The sequence below is a fragment of the Engystomops pustulosus genome, chromosome 2 (genome assembly GCF_040894005.1).
Source record: "Engystomops pustulosus chromosome 2, aEngPut4.maternal, whole genome shotgun sequence".
Taxonomy (NCBI): domain Eukaryota; kingdom Metazoa; phylum Chordata; class Amphibia; order Anura; family Leptodactylidae; genus Engystomops; species Engystomops pustulosus.
The window spans coordinates 211,061,252-211,078,109 of record NC_092412.1 but is presented as its reverse complement, the minus strand read 5'-3'; the positions used below and the strand labels follow the sequence as shown (position 1 = coordinate 211,078,109).

Sequence of the window (16,858 nt, the reverse complement as noted above, 5' to 3'; positions counted from 1 at the left end):
TAGTGCCTACTTCCTACCCTATCTCTACTTGTTTTAACTCTGGGTACGAGCTAAAGCAGAGCACAGAAGACAGTACAACTTGTTATATTGAATGAGTGCCACTCCAATCTCCTCTTTTCCTAGGTTCCCTGTATTCACTTACACTACAGACTGTGTTATCATGTTTGGTTTAAGGGTAAGCACGTCATGTTAACTAGTTGTGAATCTGTATGAGGCGTCTCCCCCTTACTCAAACATGAGTAAGTGTCCCTTGTTTATCATGTTATCTATCTAATGGTAGATTTCCTGTAATGTTAAAAGAAAACTCATGTTTTACCAGAAGAGGTTGCGCACTACATCTTTTATTAGTTATATCATTTCAAATTTCCTTGTTTTCTTTTAAATAAAATAAACACCCAAGTGTATTAGTAGCCTCTCTGTTTTAGTATGTTCCTCATAAACAGAACATTTAAATAGTACATATTTCCTTTAAGGGTGAAATGTGTGGGCCACATTTACTAAAGGCCAGTTTTTTTGTAGGACTTTGCAAGTTCTTTCTAGTGCAAACTGCTTGCACAGGGATTGACAGGTTCTATATGTCACACGCGACTCATTTGTGTCGCAAATGCACTATACCAGTTCCGACACAAAATTCTGCACTATAAGGGGCGTCCCGTCACTTTTATCATGCAGACTTCGAGAGAGAAACGTGTTGTACACCCCATATTAAAGGAGCACCAAAAAACTTGGTGCACTTTGTCAGAGCATTGCAGAGGTCACCAGATTCATTAAGAACAAGCGCCAGAAATCCTGAATCTGGCGCCCCCTGCACACTACACAGGCAACTGCACGTAGTACAGACTGCACTGTTTTTGATAAATGTGGGCCAGTGTATATTAAGGGACACTGTATGAGAAAATGTGAATCTTCAAGTGGATCCTATGGCATATACTTTTTAAAAATATAGAGAAATCTTTACTCTATCGTAAGTAAGGAAGCAGTGGAGAATACTAACTACTAAACAAGCATAGAGCACTTAACCATAAGTTGTGAAGTACTAGGGCAACTAAACCTAATGAACGTCGGCGCCTGGTAAAACAGGAAACCTCTAACCCATTTCAGTGTTGAGAAGAGAAGGTGTATTAGTATGTCATCAATACTTACTCTAAGTGCAGTAGTGCTATTATCAAGGTAATCCTCGTGAGATAATAATGACAGGGACGCTTGATCAAACTGCAAAATAAAAAGATTTCATTCTGTGCGCTCCAGTACTATGATGTTACTACAACGTTATGTAGAGGAAAAAAAAAACCCTCCACCACCATAATATTTTCAAAAGAAACTATGATGAACCGTGTATGTGCCCATACGATGCAAAAGGTCTGGTTGTGGGCTAATACCATACATAATTAAGAACATGTGAATTCTGAAGATTACAGCACAAATAATTTGCGAGACATTTTTTTTTTTCACAAAACAAAATAAGTTTCTTATTGACCTAAATGAACCTTGTATACAGTTGAATACAGTAAATAAATTATCTAAAAGTAGTAGCAGCAGATTATCAGTATAAATCTGGTTGAAGAGTTATCTATCCGCTATAACCAATTTTTACAATCTTGGAAGTTTCCAATTCAACTTGCCTATAACAAACCTTTATTAGGGTAAGTACAAGACCATAATAGGGACATTCAATAACCTGCTGCCCTCTAGCAGATGGAAAAAGTCATTTCTGCACACCTCTTTTGCCATAACCGGTCCCATATCAATGGGCGGAGGGGTGAAGTCTATGGCACGGCCCTCCAACCACAAATATTGTAAGGGTTATGATGGAGGTAGCGTATAGACAGTAATGACGGCAAGACCCCTCCATCCATGTGTCATGTGACTGGTGACTTTAGCAGGGTAAGTACTATAGGGGTGACTCTACTTGCCCTAATAGGGTTATGTAATAGTGGCCAAACCCTATCATTTTTCATTTTTACAAGAAATAGGCTCATAGAGATACATAATAACAAAATAAACATGTTTTCAGATGGTCCTTTTTGGATCTGAAAATATAATAGAATCTCTATTAACATTTATTATAATTTTTTGGTAACACTAAAAATATATCTAGCTATATCCTTACCTTTATTATAAAGTTAGTAGAGATTTTGTCATCTGTGGCCACATAGGCCCGTAGGAAGACTGAGGTACTATATAGTCCACGAAGGTCTGCTACAGTCTGAAGAAAGTTAAACTTCCTCTCTGACCACCGGCCTTCACTTCCAATGTTGGATTCTAGCACCGGCCAGCGAAGTGATGACTGCTTTAGTAATTTGATCAAAGGCTTTGCATCGGCATCCTCTATTTCAGCTAAAACATGGCACAGGGATGAAGAAATTTAGCCAGATTCAAGCATTATTAACATATTAGCCCTAAAACTATAAAAAGGAAATTGATATGAATAGGAATAGGATGCATACTGGGATGACTGTAGACTTATTTAAAGTGTAACTAAACCTTTGAGACTGATTTTTTTTATATAAGAAATGAATAGAACAGGTGATAATAGTAAACTTTTTTGTGCCTTTTTTCTAATTCTTTCTCCTCTAGTGAGCACTGCATCTATGTTATGCTTAAGTAAGGAAGAAAGGCAAAAATTTAAGAAAAGCACAAAAATATTTCTTAAATAAAGTGCTTTACAAAGTTTACTATCATCATCTGCATTATTGATTGATGCAAATCTGTCTAAAGTTTATGTATGCTTTAAAGAAAGTGTCTAATAGTAGGTTCTAAATAAGATTTCTAGATCAGCAGTATAACGCCTTCAGGATTGTGTTTTTGTCATGGTCGAGTGTGGTCGCATTATCCGGAATATCAGCTTTGAAGTGAGAGGTAAATTGGTTGTATAAAGTTATGGAGGTGGAGAGTTTATCACAGAAGTCTAGCTCTCCCGCATCATAATGCCCTTTTCTTTGTAATTGACACTCTTTCATCCAGGGACATCAGTAACAGGCTATCCTGACGCCTTTTCGATTATGTCAGGGTATTCTGAGTCCTAGAGGGCTCAATATTATGCTAAAATTTCCATCACCTTGACTTTCTACAACCAATTTACATCTCACTTCAAAGCTGTTTTTCTGGATGATGCCACCAAACTGGGCCATGAAAGAAACACAATCTGGAAGGTGTTAATCTTCTCAATAGGGTACTAGTAGGGCTTTATTAGGTTAATTTCTGCTGACAGGTTCCCTTTAACTCAAGTTAAACATATCTATTTACTTATATTTCTTGTTATAGCACTACCATCAAGATTTCTTTTCGGATTGAAGGAGGCCCAGTTCTTTAAGTACATTGTTGCTATTACAATTATTGCTCAAGTTTCTCTTATTTCTATTGTATTTCTGTTATTTCTAGAGGAAATTAGAGCCATTGGCAGTATCCCTCTCAATGCACAACTTTTACTTATTGTGCATGAGGGAATCAGGAAAGATAAAATGACAAATCACGGATCTGTGTACCATATCTAATGTTTACGGGGGTCCTAAAGCTTAATACAGATGTGTTATTCATGACCTTTGCAACATTTTAAGATATGACGAAATACAAGTCATAAGATGAATTGAAATAGACACTTTATTCAAAGCAATGCAAGGGTTTATTTCAAGATGTTTATCTCATACCACTTATCTTGACTTATTTCAAAACCAAAGAAAACATAAGATATATAAGATATATAAGGTATATAAATTATATATATATAATTTAATAAGGTTTCTTTAATCCCTGTTAGAATCCATTGATAATTCTGTATACAGGTGATTAATGTCATGCCAGATCCCACCATCACTTACTTTCATTCATACAAGAGTTGTAAAACGTCTTTGCCTTTTGTGCGGCCTCTGAATCCCGTCTTTTGCCGATAGGTTTCTCCAGGAGAGCTGGGGAATAAACAATGACAGTCTGTCTGCTGCTCTCAATAAGAATATCCCTGGCAGGTCTCTATGAACACTGTGATGTCAATGCTATAAGACATGACAAATTAAATACACAGCAATCAATAAGTCCCTTGTGTTGGATGCGCCTGCTGAATGGACCTATATGTCACTTCTCATGCTTTGTCTTGTATGGGGTTGAATGCAGTAAATAATTCAATCCCAAGAACATCCAATATTGCAATGTATGCTGTTTGTAATTTTTAAGAAAAGCAACTATGTTAAATAAATCAGATGAATATGTGTATATATAGTTTATATAGTTGTGTGTATATACAAATATTTGCACTTTATTGCATTTGGGGGGAGGGCGGGTCAAAAGTCCCACTCTTTTGTTTTCAGAAGGGGTAATGACGTATCTGAATAACCCTGCAAGTAATTGGTGACGGATCTTTTAGGCTATGTCCAGAATATGATGACAATTTTTGAAAGCTACCATATTGGGTCACAGGCAAGTTATTTTGGAAAGGGGGTCATGTAGAATATCAAAGACCAGAACTGTCAATGGCTGCAATCAGTCTTAAATTATCTCCTGTGGTTCAAACTGAGAAAATTGAAACAACATTCCCTGTGATAACCATTGATGGGAGTTTCACTTGTTATGCCAACTAGATGCGGCACCACCTTAGTAAGGAGCAGGTATACAGTAATGGCTAAATCGTAAACTCCCTAATCATGGGATTGGCTGTTATAATAACGTGGAATGGCAGCGTACATCACACAACCGCATACCACTCGACTTTATCTCTGGGGTAATTGTCCCAACAATCCGCAAATATTTCTCTGTAGATGTTAAAGCAGTATCAAAACAATTGTTTAAAGCACCTTTAGCTCTGTGTTCAGAACCATGGACAACACACTGAATATGTCAAATAGCTGTGCATCACTGGGAACGTTTTCGGTTGTGTTTAAAAATTCCTGTGTCGATCACTTTGATATTTCAAATATGATTTGCTATGCTATATGAGCACCTTCCCATTGAAAAAACTTGCTCTTGATCCACTATGGCAGATTTCAAGATGGAGGCTCCCGGACACTTTATGGCAGTGATGGCGAACGTTTTTGAGACCGAGTGCCCAGACTACAACCAAACCCCACGCATTTATCACAAAGTGCCAATATAAGCTGTCATTTGTTTATTTGTTGAACTGTTCTCCTAACATACAAGCCTACGGAGGACACAGATACAATTGAAATCCGGAGGGCAAATCCGGACTATCACTGTAGCTTCTCTCCAGATTCCCGCTGTACAGGAAGAGTTGTGGGGCCAGCAGGAGGACCTTCAAAGATATTCTGGTCCTCTCTGCACCTTCTCGCTTTTCCTTCAGTCCCAAGCTGCCAAGAGATTCTAGGTGCCAGGGATCTCAAGTTATGGCTCCTATTTTCCAGGATGTATCTCATACATGCGTGGCCACTGAGGTGCCATCCTGTGAGGACATATGAGATACTTCCTTAAGGGTTAAAATAGGACTGAGATTAGTAAAACTTGACTTGTGTGGAACTGCAGTTTTTTAGTTGTCATAGGTTCGCCATCACTGCTTTATGGTCTTAGTTTTACCCATGTCCTATAGACTGGACAACATATATATTCTGTCTAAATGAATAAATATTTTCCTATGCAGAATCTTTTCTGTATAAACTTATACAATACATTTATATATATTAGTAAAAGATGATTTCTTGACCGTTTCTCACGTTCCTTTCAAGCTATTCTTTAAGAGGACAAAATACTACATTTTAAAGCTTTTTATGCTATGGTAAACCACATATAATATTTCATTACACATAAACCAGTTCTTTGTGTTTCTAATAAATTTGTACTGAATGTTCTTGGATACTTTCATGTCATATTTCATTGGCTGGATATATTGCTATTACTCCTATGTTTACATGTGTGTTCCAAATGTTTTCTGCTGGGCAGCCCACTTATCCACCAGCCCTTATAAACGCAGACTGATAATCATGTGGTATTATTTCCTAAGCTACGTGAGCCGAGAAAACAAAACATGGAAAATTAGGATTAATATTACCACATCCTAAAACCCAAGTGTTCACCGCAGTGTCAGCAAAAGTTGTTTGGCTTGATGAGGAGCTTATTGTCTTTTGGCAGTGTTATCACACATAATAGCAGTGGATTTAGAAGATATACAGGGTATAGTAATTCATATCTCATAAAACTATCAGCAAGAATATAAAAAATAAAGCACAAACATCAAAACACAACACAAAGTACAACACAGACAAGCAAAATATTCTACTTAACAGCATGTTATAGCTTAATAATGGGATGTGTATAAATTTTTCCAACTCCAAAAACAACACAATGGGGCTTATTTACTAAGGTGCTGCGGCCGCTTTTTTGGCGGGTTTTCAAATGTTTTCGTGATTTGCGCCAGCTTTCATGTGACAGAAATCGGGGCCGGGCTGTCAGACGTTCCGACTCATTCGGACTGAGCGCGGGATTTAACTTTCAAATTGTGACGCAAGTTCAAGCAGTTACGTGCACCGGGAAGATGAAGGTGCACTCTGTCAGACCTGAGCGGGGAAAAGACACATGTAGGATATCGCCACACAGTGCATTATCGTCGGAACAATGCACTTTGGGTGAACTCCTCTGACAGTAAAATAAATGTGCCGCAATATGGTTGAATAGGCTTAAAAAAAAACATCTAGGGTTAAATAGTGTCACAGACCAAGAACTAAAAGTGAGAATTTTTTTTTCTAATTTTGATATTATAAGACAAACATTGAGAACATAACTCAGGCCCATCAGTTAAAGGGGTATTCCAGGAATATGAACGTCTGATACAAAAACCCATAATGCTATAAATAAATGAATGTAACATAACTAAATGTCATTAGTCACAAAATGGAGCTTAAATAGTTTGATTTTATGATTCACAAAATTTTATGGCCTCTCTAAAGTTATCACCAAGATGGCCGCCACTGGAAACTACAAGTCCCAAGAACCTTTAGTTCTCACTAACTCCTCCTCTCTCTTATGCTCTGCTCCCAGTGATGATGTAACAGGTTTTCTTGCTCTGTTACCATAGTAATGATATGTAACTGCATCATCACAACACTGTCCATACTGGATGCACTGCAACAACCGACTACAGCCAAACATAGTGGTGATCACATGACCTGCCCAGGCAGGTGCAGGACATGTGATGTGGACATGTGACCAGCGGCCATCTTCTGTCCTGTGTATGGTCTGCAACGGACCGCACGGAGGAAATTAACGGACTGATTAAAGGGCCAGTAGCATTTTCATTCTTCATTAGTGTCTATGTCACCAGCATTTTTCTGCTAATGGGAGCAAAATTTTAAATAACAACTAATTACATATTAGCTTATATTTTATGGGCCCATTTGTATATTAATTATGCTGATTCCTGGAATACCCCTTTAAACACACATGTCTACATCTCAGATACAGCTGAATAAGTAGTCAATGTGGACTTCTTCTTTCTGCTTCCATCTGGATGAAAAAGACGCTTTTTTCTGATGAAATAACCATTTCATTTGATCTACTAAAGATGAAATTTGTGGCCCAAGCCAATGTTGGAGGAGGCATCCCTTGGCTACCAGGCACAGGGTCTGGGCAGACGCATGCTTGCAGGCCTCTCAGCTCCCTCAATACTATTGTCATAATGGAAAAAATATGCTATCGGATCACGACTTATTTCCCTACACGCATCCTATCACCTAGGCGTTTTATTTCTTCCCAAAACTGCTGGGTAGGTCTGTTGCTGTTGATTGATACTTGGGACAGGATGTCAGTTGCTCCAGGCAGTGGTGGAAAGCAGGTATGTGAAAACCATAGGTGGCTCTGTGCATAATTCTGAAATGCATTCTCTTCACACATCGTTGCCCTGCTCACCTCAAAGTTCGCCACCCCTTTATGATCTTATTCCCCACTTTCTGGATCCTCCAGCTGGATCCTAAACCCTGAAAACACCCCTTCCCCTTACTTTACCCAAACTCCGATATCCTCCCCCCTTCTGCAGTGGTAAGGTGAGCAGAGTACAATATTGTTTTGAGATCCCATGGATAAACATATTGTCATTCCAGGGAAAAGTCTAAATACTGACTCTACCTCTTGACAGTGGACATCTAGTAAGTTCAATCCTCCCTCCTCCTTTGGCATCATCAACTATCTCAGAGTTATCCTGTAGTGGGGTATTGTCTGTAGTGGATACAGCAGCTTTGAGATACTCCTCATTTTAACTTACATCACTCGACCCATTAGTGATAGCGAGAACTTTTTCCATTTCCATTCCGGGGTTCTCCGCACCTTGATTTCCAGTAAGCGTACCCAATGGGACGCCACTGAGATCCCACATATCATACTGCCCCAACATTCGCCAGAGGCCTGGGTACCTAGAAACAGGAGCTCACATTTTGCCAGATTTAACCTGAAACCAGAAAAGGCCTCAAATTCTGTAAATAATTGCAATTCCCCCTGTTAAATGAACCTTTGTATTGTTCATAAAAGGAACAATATCGTCCACAAACAATGCTAGACATAATGATTTGTTGCCTATAGCAATGCCCTTATTTGCTGTTGTGGTCGCCGGGCATCTAGAGAACAGCTCCAGGGCAAAATGAAATAGTAGTGGCAGCCCTGCCTTATTCTTTCTGTAGCGGGAAGGGTTCTGACAAAAAACCTAGGGTATTCACCATGGCTTCCATGAGATTGCCATACAATGCTGCCAGATATATCCTAAACGAGCTGCAAAAGACAATCTGATTGAGAACCTGCTCTAGCCACCTCTAGTGAATCTTATCAAACGCCTTCTCCGCATCAATGGTCATCAGGGGAGGTGTCTCACAGCAGTCGGTTAGAGTCATGGGATTACTGCAGTGCCACCTATTTTCAAGGTCTTCATTACGATCCAATAGGCCCTCAGAAAACCTCTCAAATTTGCCATGTTTAGAAGATGCATCCTCTGTTGAGACCTGAAGGGCAGTGCCTTGTTATTCTGTGTTAGCAATACAGCTATCATGTACCCATACCTTCCAACTGTAATGCTACTGTAAACGTGGTGACCAGGTCCGGCACTAAATGCTTTGCCTCCTCTTGTGCAACGGTCTGGTAGTCTGGATCGCTTGTGAGGTGCAGTGGCCGTCTTATTTCATCAACTTCTGATTATGGGGTTTGCAGATTGTTATCTGCTAATTGTTACCCAGAGGGTTCCTTCTGCGCCATCTTAGGTGGAGGCCCTATTGACAGTGAGCGGCAATCGGTGGGATGGAAGGTTTTCTGGCCACTACCGAGGAAATACCTCTCCATCAATCAGTCCCGGAGCCCACCAAGGTTCTCTGTTCAAACCAGCAGGTGCTGAGCACGTTGAGGAGAGTATAAATGCCGGGAACACGGAGGTACCGGAAGTCGAGAAATTAATTTTCTGAAAAAACTACAGAACCCTTTCATTGAAGTCTTCTCGGAACATTAAACTAAATACTTAATTAAAAACAGAGAGTAGAGAACACAATCAACATGTACGTAACAATTCGAAACACAAGTTTTACTAAGAGCTTTGTTCCCATGCATGTATTTATTGGCGAAACAGAGTATTTCCACTTCCCTGGTCCATATCTATCCAGCTAATGCTTATATAATGTAATTATTGTCATGTTTCCACTATGGTTGGGATATGTCATGTATAAGATGGTGGTTTATGTATTTACATGTTTATTTAGGGGTAGAGATGTGGGATGGGAGGTACAATAATCCAGTACTTCCTTTCTCACACGTGTTGTGAAGTTTGATCACAGTTTGGTCAGTACAAATCAGTTTTTCTGTCAGAGTTTGTTCAGTCTGTCAGTTTTTCACAAACATTTTTGATCAAGGCACTTGAAGAAAAGACTGATGATTGGTGAGGATAAGAGAATAAACAATCACATACTGAAGCAATAGGCCCTATCTTGCTGATCGGTGGGGGTAAAAGTGATGAGACCCTCCAAATCACAAGAACGGACCCCTGAGTTGACCAGAGCAGCCAGTGGCACGTGCCCGGGCTGCCCCTTTCATCTCTCAGCAATGTCTGTCAGCTTCATAGAGATAAATGGGGCAGCCCACATATGCACAACCAGCTACTCTGGTCATCTCGGGGTGCAGCAAGGGTAAATTCCATCCCTGTTCTTGTGATCCATAGGGATCCCATCACTGAGACCCCCAGTGATTAGCTACTTAGTCCCTATCTAATGGATGGGCCTAATCTGCTTTGTGGGAATACCCTTTTAACATGCATTTTTCCATGTCCAATTTGGCCATGTTCATGAGGAGATATCCTAAGACTTAAGTAGAGTATGGTTTTGTATTGGTAAGTTTTTGGTAGCCCTAGCTGCAATACAAACAATACAATCTGGCTTATCTAATAAGGGTCAGCGGATCGCACTTTCATCAGACTTTCCAACTTTTTCAGGCTATATACGGCTCTGACAGGTATTTAACAGGGGATTGTGCCGCACGCAATCGGATTGTGGCGCAGCTGCGCTAGCTTTCATGTGACACAAATCAGGGGGCGTGCTGTCGGACGATCCGATGGATTCGGACTGAGCGCAGGATTTAACTTTAAAATTGTGTTGCAAGACCAAGCACTTACATGCTCCAGGTAGAAGAAGGTGAGCTCCGTCAGATCTGAGCGGGGAAGCGACACATGTAGGATATCGGGAGCACGATCTTAGTGAATTAGTGGCACAGTGCATTATAGATGTACAATGCACTTTCAGGGAACTCCTCTGGACGGGTAAGTAAATGTTCCCGAATATGTAGAATAATTCCTCTTACAGTATGTGAAAGTTATTTTAATCATTACAAAACCTTACCTTTAATTTTCAGATCCACATTATTCCGCAGCCAGGGATAGATTCCAAAGTTAGATTGGTCATCAGGAATTGGATTACTTTCGTGCCAGCCACCACAAGCAAACTGGAAAAAGTTGTCACAGGGATCAACGGAAAGATTCATTTTGTTTCGTATAGAAGCCGCTGAAAAACAGTAGGAAATAAAAATAGATACTTTTTAATATATACGACGGTTAAGCATTTATATAGACTATAATAGATCAACATTTGATGTGTGGATATCTAATTGATAGCCTCTCTTCATGTCAGAAAGCCCTAGTAATGGGCTACTGCATTTTCGTGAGCACCTCGTCCCATCACTGTTTGAAAAGGTATACTGCCATCTTGTTGCTGTGGCTGTAGATGGTACTTCAGCTCAGTCTTTGGTTGGTTGCCTTGGTCACATTTGGTTGGTTGCTTAGTAGCATCACTCTTCGGGGGACATACTTTCTATACTTGAGTCTATGAAGTTACAGTAGACTCAGATGGTAACCCATCACATGCATAAGAATGTCTTATTTTAAATATTTTATGGGCTCTCACAGTTACTAATAATAATTAGACAGGGTCCGGTCACAAAGTAGTAGCAAAGTAGGTTGCATCACATCCTCCCTGACTGTATACACATGGAATATCTGCTTATTTAGGAAAATATAGATAGGAAGGGTAATCAGCTGGTCATGTGATGCTCTGCTGAAGCATCATGGGATATCAGCAAACCACAAGAGAAAACAAAGAAGGAAGAAATGTAAAATAAAAAAACAGCAGGGAGAAAGAATTGCAAAAAGTAAGAGCAGTGAGTGGAAAATGAGATAGGATGTGCAGGCATGGAAGTTAGAGTTTTCTTGAAAGGAAATCTAAAACCAAAGTTAATTTTAAACCAGGGGTAATTGCTTATAAATCTAGGCCCTGTGACTGTGCTAATCGTCTTATGTTTGTTTTCTATGGCCTACTTCCTTCTAATATCAATGTTTATGGTCCAGAAGAGCTCTCGGGGGCGTTACATAGCCCACTCTCTGTGTGGGAGCTTTACGGGCTATTACACTGTCTGCCCCGCCCTCTGCTCCCTCTGCACTTCCGCATCCCTCATAATCTCATGGCAGTAGAGTACGTTTTACCACACAGTGGGAGGGGGGAAGTGCTTCTGGTCAGTGTAACAGGCTACAGCAAAGAGGGGCTCTGGTAACAACTCCATGAGCCCTTCAGGCTCATTAGCATACCTTAAGAAACTAATTTAGTAAGGAAGGAGGCCATGGATAACAAATATAAGAATATTACCACAGTCACAGTGCCTGGATCTATGAGTAACTGCCCCTGGGTTATCATGATGGATATTGATGTAGATTTCCTCTAAGTAAATGTGAATAATATATAGTGAAAGACACAGTAAACAGCTGATAGCAAGTGTAGCAGTAAGTATTTAAAAATGTTAAATGTGTCTAATTTATAAAAAAAATATGCATGGAAATGAGTCTATCTCTTGGTATTATGTGTTGTGATGCCTCCTGCTACGTCTTCCACACATAAAGATGATATCCTCGTATTCTTTCTCAGGATGAACTCACATGCCTCCCTACTAACAGCTTCTGATAAAAGTGCCAACAAAAAGATGTCACCGGGGACTGGAACAGAGCAGCTTCACTTTTCCAGATCTGAAATTGATGTTACAATGAGCTGCAGGGAGAGCAGCTATGTAACCAGCGTTCTCAATCAATGGAAGTGATCAATACCCCCACACAGGAGGGTCATCACAACCAAGACGATTGCAGATGCCAGACCTAGATGAAGTCAGCAGCTCACAACAAAGAAGCTGTTTGCCAGTCGATCCGTCTTACTGAATAAAACTGTGACCCCTGAGGAAGCCACAACGTAGGCGGAACGCGTGGGGCGCGTGATCTCCCCCATCATACAACTTGGTGATATCAACCTTACTTTATTCTTAATTAGACCCTATTGCATTGACTGTTTTACTTATTGTGTCATCCAGTATATTGATTGTGGGTTACTGTCTATACCTTGACCACATTGGCAACCAATGCACAGTCTATTAGTAATTACACCATTTTATACATCAACACCAAGTTGAGATACACCATTATCTTTAGGAAGGGGGAGAACAGGACATGTTATCGTCATGCACTGTGGATAGCACTTTACTTTTGTAGTGCTCATTTTAAATGTTTTTAAATGTCAGTGTTTAGTGTTTTTGCATAAATAAATTGATATATTTCACTCTATATTTCTAAGTTGTCCTTATACACATCCCATCTTTTCCTCTTTACTGAATAAAACTAGTTATAGACACAATTTACAACTCCTGCCGCTTTTTATAGTTATCTGTTTGGCAGAAGACAATTAGGTGAACAGTAATAGAAGAAAGAACCTAAAAGACTGAATTCATAGACCTGAAAATATTTGACATTGAAATTAATACATTGTAAAGGAAATCTAAGCACTCCAATGTAATGAAGAAGGGAAAGCGTTTTATTAAGGCTTCATTTTATAAGTTTTGACCAAACAAGGGCCCAGAATGATCACATTTGCTGTGCTAGTTTTCTGGCGCATTTTTGCACATAAATACAATGTACAAACTGCTTGCACATGTATTTGTGACGTGTTGTGTCAGTTTTGTATCACTGTATTGATCATACTCACAGATAAAACACAAGGACATTGAGGGAGATCGATGAGACAAACCACACATGACCGTCACACCTCCACAAGTGGGCTGTCTCACTGCTCTCCCTCAATGTCCTTGCATTTTATCTGTAATGATCATAATTTTAATTTTTTTTAAAAAGATTTAACACAAGTGCCATTCTCCTATTTCTACCATTGCAACAGCAAGCGTGTAATAAAGGAAGAGGTGCTGAGCAGGTTGTACATAATGTCCTATCTGCAGGCAGCATGTTATAGAGCAGGGGAGCTGAGCAGATTGTACATAGTGTCCTATCTGCAGGCAGGATGTTATAGAGCAGGAGGAGCTGAGCAGATTGTACATAGTGTCCTATCTGCAGGCAGCATGTTATAGAGCAGGAGGAGCTGAGCAGATTGTACATAGTGTCCTATCTGCAGGCAGCATGTTATAGAGCAGGAGGAGCTGAGCAGATTGTACATAGTGTTCTATCTGCAGGCAGCATGTTATAGAGCAGGAGGAGCTGAGCAGATTGTACATAGTGTCCTATCTGCAGGCAGCATGTTATAGAGCAGGAGGATCTGAGCAGATTGTACATAGTAACCTATCTGCAGGCATCATGCTATAGAGCAGGAGGAGCTGAGCAGATTGTACATAGTATCCTATCTGCTGGCAGCATGTTATAGAGCAGGAGGAGCTGAGCAGATTGTACATAGTGTCCTATCTGCAGGCAACATGTTATAGAGCAGGAGGATCTGAGCAGAAAATACAGTGTCCTATCTGCAGGCGGCATGTTATAGAGCAGGAGGATTTGTGAGTAGAGTGTACATAGTGTCCTATCTGCATGCGGATTGTTATAGAACAGGAGGATCTGAGCAGATTGTACATGGGGTCATAGCTGTAGGCAGCATGTTATAGATAAAGAGGAGCGGAGCAGATTATATATAGGGTCGTACCTGCAGGCAGCATGCTTAGGTTCACTAGCACTCCCTCCTCTATCTATACACTAGCACCCCTAAGATCAGCCTGGGATCCACTGACGTCAGATGCGGCTGTCTGATACTGATGTACATCGCGCACAGGAGCGCCCGGTGTTAATTAGCATATTTTTAAAAGTGTTTTTTCTCCGGGATGACGCTATTTAAAGCTTAACGTAAACATGTACTGTGACTACTAACGCCCGGCCTGTAAGTATAAATAGTTTTAGTCACGACTATCCAAGTGGTCGTTTTCCTTTTAATCTAAAGCTGATGCCAGGCTGCCAAGGAAAACCTGCTATATCTCTTGGTGTCAAAGTCGTTACTGTACTGCCATCTACTGGCCTAAAATATAACTACAACACAAGTCTACATCATTGGGTTGTACCTTTGCTATTCCAAAAATATCAGTCACAAGATAGGGGGGCCTTGCAATTCAAATAAAACTAAAATCCAGGAGGCCACATGTATAGCACACCCTTTTAGTATTCTAGTGAAGTATTCTTCTGATTCGTGTATATATATATATATATATATATATATATATATATATATATCTTTTCAATTTGTGTGTTTTTCTGACACATGTCAGGCTCACCTGTGAAATATATCTGAAGACAAAAAAAAAATGTACTACTTTAACACCACCCTAATCTTACAAACCCAAATAAGGCTCCAGTTTTTACTTTTAAAGTAACTTACTGCAACATAACACCACCCGCAGATTTATTATTTATGGCTCTAACGCTCATAACATGCGACTGTGCAGCACTAAGTATAATGGCCATAAGATTAGGCTGAAAATCTAAGCCAAAGCTTCCAAAACTCCAAAATATATAGAGAAATTCCATATGTGGGAACATAATTGCAGACAAGATGCCAAAACTAGCAAGTAGTAAAAGACTTAAAATAGTTTCGACTTGCCAAGTACTAAATTTTCCACAAAGCCAACACTAGAGGAGTGAGGAATATAATCTTTATTATGACTTGCTTCAACATGACTGTATACTTTAGAGGTTAAAATAGAACATCTTATTGAAAGTGTCAAATTTATACTAATAACAGGGCAGGTTAAAAGTGTAGATCAGGCTGCTGCGATGCACGAAAAATATTAAAAATGGTTCTGCAGATATCTAGAGGCACTTTTGTATTTTAGGAAAGACACAACTATCCAAAACTATTAAAGGAAACCTTCCATTACGGATCTAACTATTAAATTAGATCCGGTGGTAGGTGCATCCTTTTTAGGGCTAATCCTTTACTCCCCTCTATCTTTGCTAATCTTTAATCAGGGTAATATGCACATTTTCTAAAGAGGCTACTGAGGCATGGAGTAGCCGGAGTTGAGGATACACGGCGCGGCTACTCCACACCCAGTAGCCTCTTTGATCCTCCTACCAGATATCTTCAGCGTGCTGCTACAAGGAGCTGTGTGCACTCATCCGCAAAGCCGGAGTTCTGCGCATACGCAGAACACAGGCCAGCGGCTTTGCGATCTTGCCTCCAAAACCTGAGCTACTGCGCATGCGCAGAACTCCGGCTTCGCGGACAAGTGTGCCCAGCTCCTTGTAGCTGCACGCTGCAGATGTCTAGGTAGGAGGATCAAAGAGGCTACTAGGGCGTGGAGTAGTCGCGCCATGTAGCCGCAGCTCCAGCTACTCCACGCCCCAGTAGCCAGGGCTATCCTTACATATGTTAGATGCACCCACCAGTGGATCTACCTTAATAGGTAGATCCGTAATGGTAGGTTTCCTTTAAGGGAAGTTGTCTTTGCACAAAGCCTTTCCCTGAGGAGTCCCTGATGGTCTCGCTGAAGCACCAGCACATGGCATGGATTGCACATCTATGTGCAGCAACCAGAACCATGAACCATGGTCGGCCAGACTGATAGAGGTTGTCTAAATGAGCTCTTAGAGAAAAAGTCATGACAGAGATATTAGCACTTCTACCTTCATTGTACTCACAATTGCCATTGTTTAAAATTATCGCATTTGGCATGAGTGCTTTGCTCAGAATTCAAAGGGGTTGTTTAGTTTCTGCAAATAAATGTTATTGATTGTATGATGAAAAGTTCAACAATTTTCCAATATGCTTCCTGTTTTAATTCCTCATGGTTTTCTAAATCTCTGCTTGTTGTCCTTCTATAGGAAGTTTCATAGTTTTTTTCCTGTGGATAGAAAGGAGTCCATGATCATGTGATGTCACACAGGTGCACAGCTCCTCATAACACACAGCTCTGATTACTCTTATGAGCCATGCACCTGCGTGACATCACATGACCAGGGGCAGATTTCTATCCACAGGAAGTAAACAATGAAGCTTCCTATAGAATGACAGCAAGCAGAGATCTGGAAAATTCAGATGGACAGATACAAAAAGTATATTGGAAAACTTTATAACATTTTACTATAAAAACAATAACCTTTATTTGCTAA

General features: G+C 40.1%; 1 protein-coding gene and 2 long non-coding RNA genes across 3 annotated transcripts in view; 2 read left to right on the top strand and 1 right to left on the bottom strand.

The window, feature by feature from the left end:
* LOC140119201 (uncharacterized) overlaps nucleotides 1-16,858 on the top strand; it is a 183,961-nt gene that overhangs the window by 142,793 nt on the left and 24,310 nt on the right. The window lies entirely within an intron of this gene.
* PHEX (phosphate regulating endopeptidase X-linked) overlaps nucleotides 1-16,858 on the bottom strand; it is a 128,441-nt gene that overhangs the window by 87,344 nt on the left and 24,239 nt on the right. The window contains exons 3-6 of the mRNA XM_072137987.1: nucleotides 10,794-10,955; nucleotides 3,819-3,905; nucleotides 2,111-2,337; nucleotides 1,144-1,212 (exon numbers count right to left, since the gene is read on the bottom strand). Coding sequence (XP_071994088.1) covers nucleotides 1,144-1,212; nucleotides 2,111-2,337; nucleotides 3,819-3,905; nucleotides 10,794-10,955 — 545 coding nt within the window. The remainder of the gene's footprint in view (nucleotides 1-1,143; nucleotides 1,213-2,110; nucleotides 2,338-3,818; nucleotides 3,906-10,793; nucleotides 10,956-16,858) is intronic.
* LOC140119200 (uncharacterized) lies at nucleotides 7,705-12,941 on the top strand. Its single transcript, XR_011853349.1, has 3 exons — nucleotides 7,705-7,768; nucleotides 10,807-10,965; nucleotides 12,366-12,941. It is a non-coding gene; the product is annotated as an uncharacterized lncRNA (long non-coding RNA).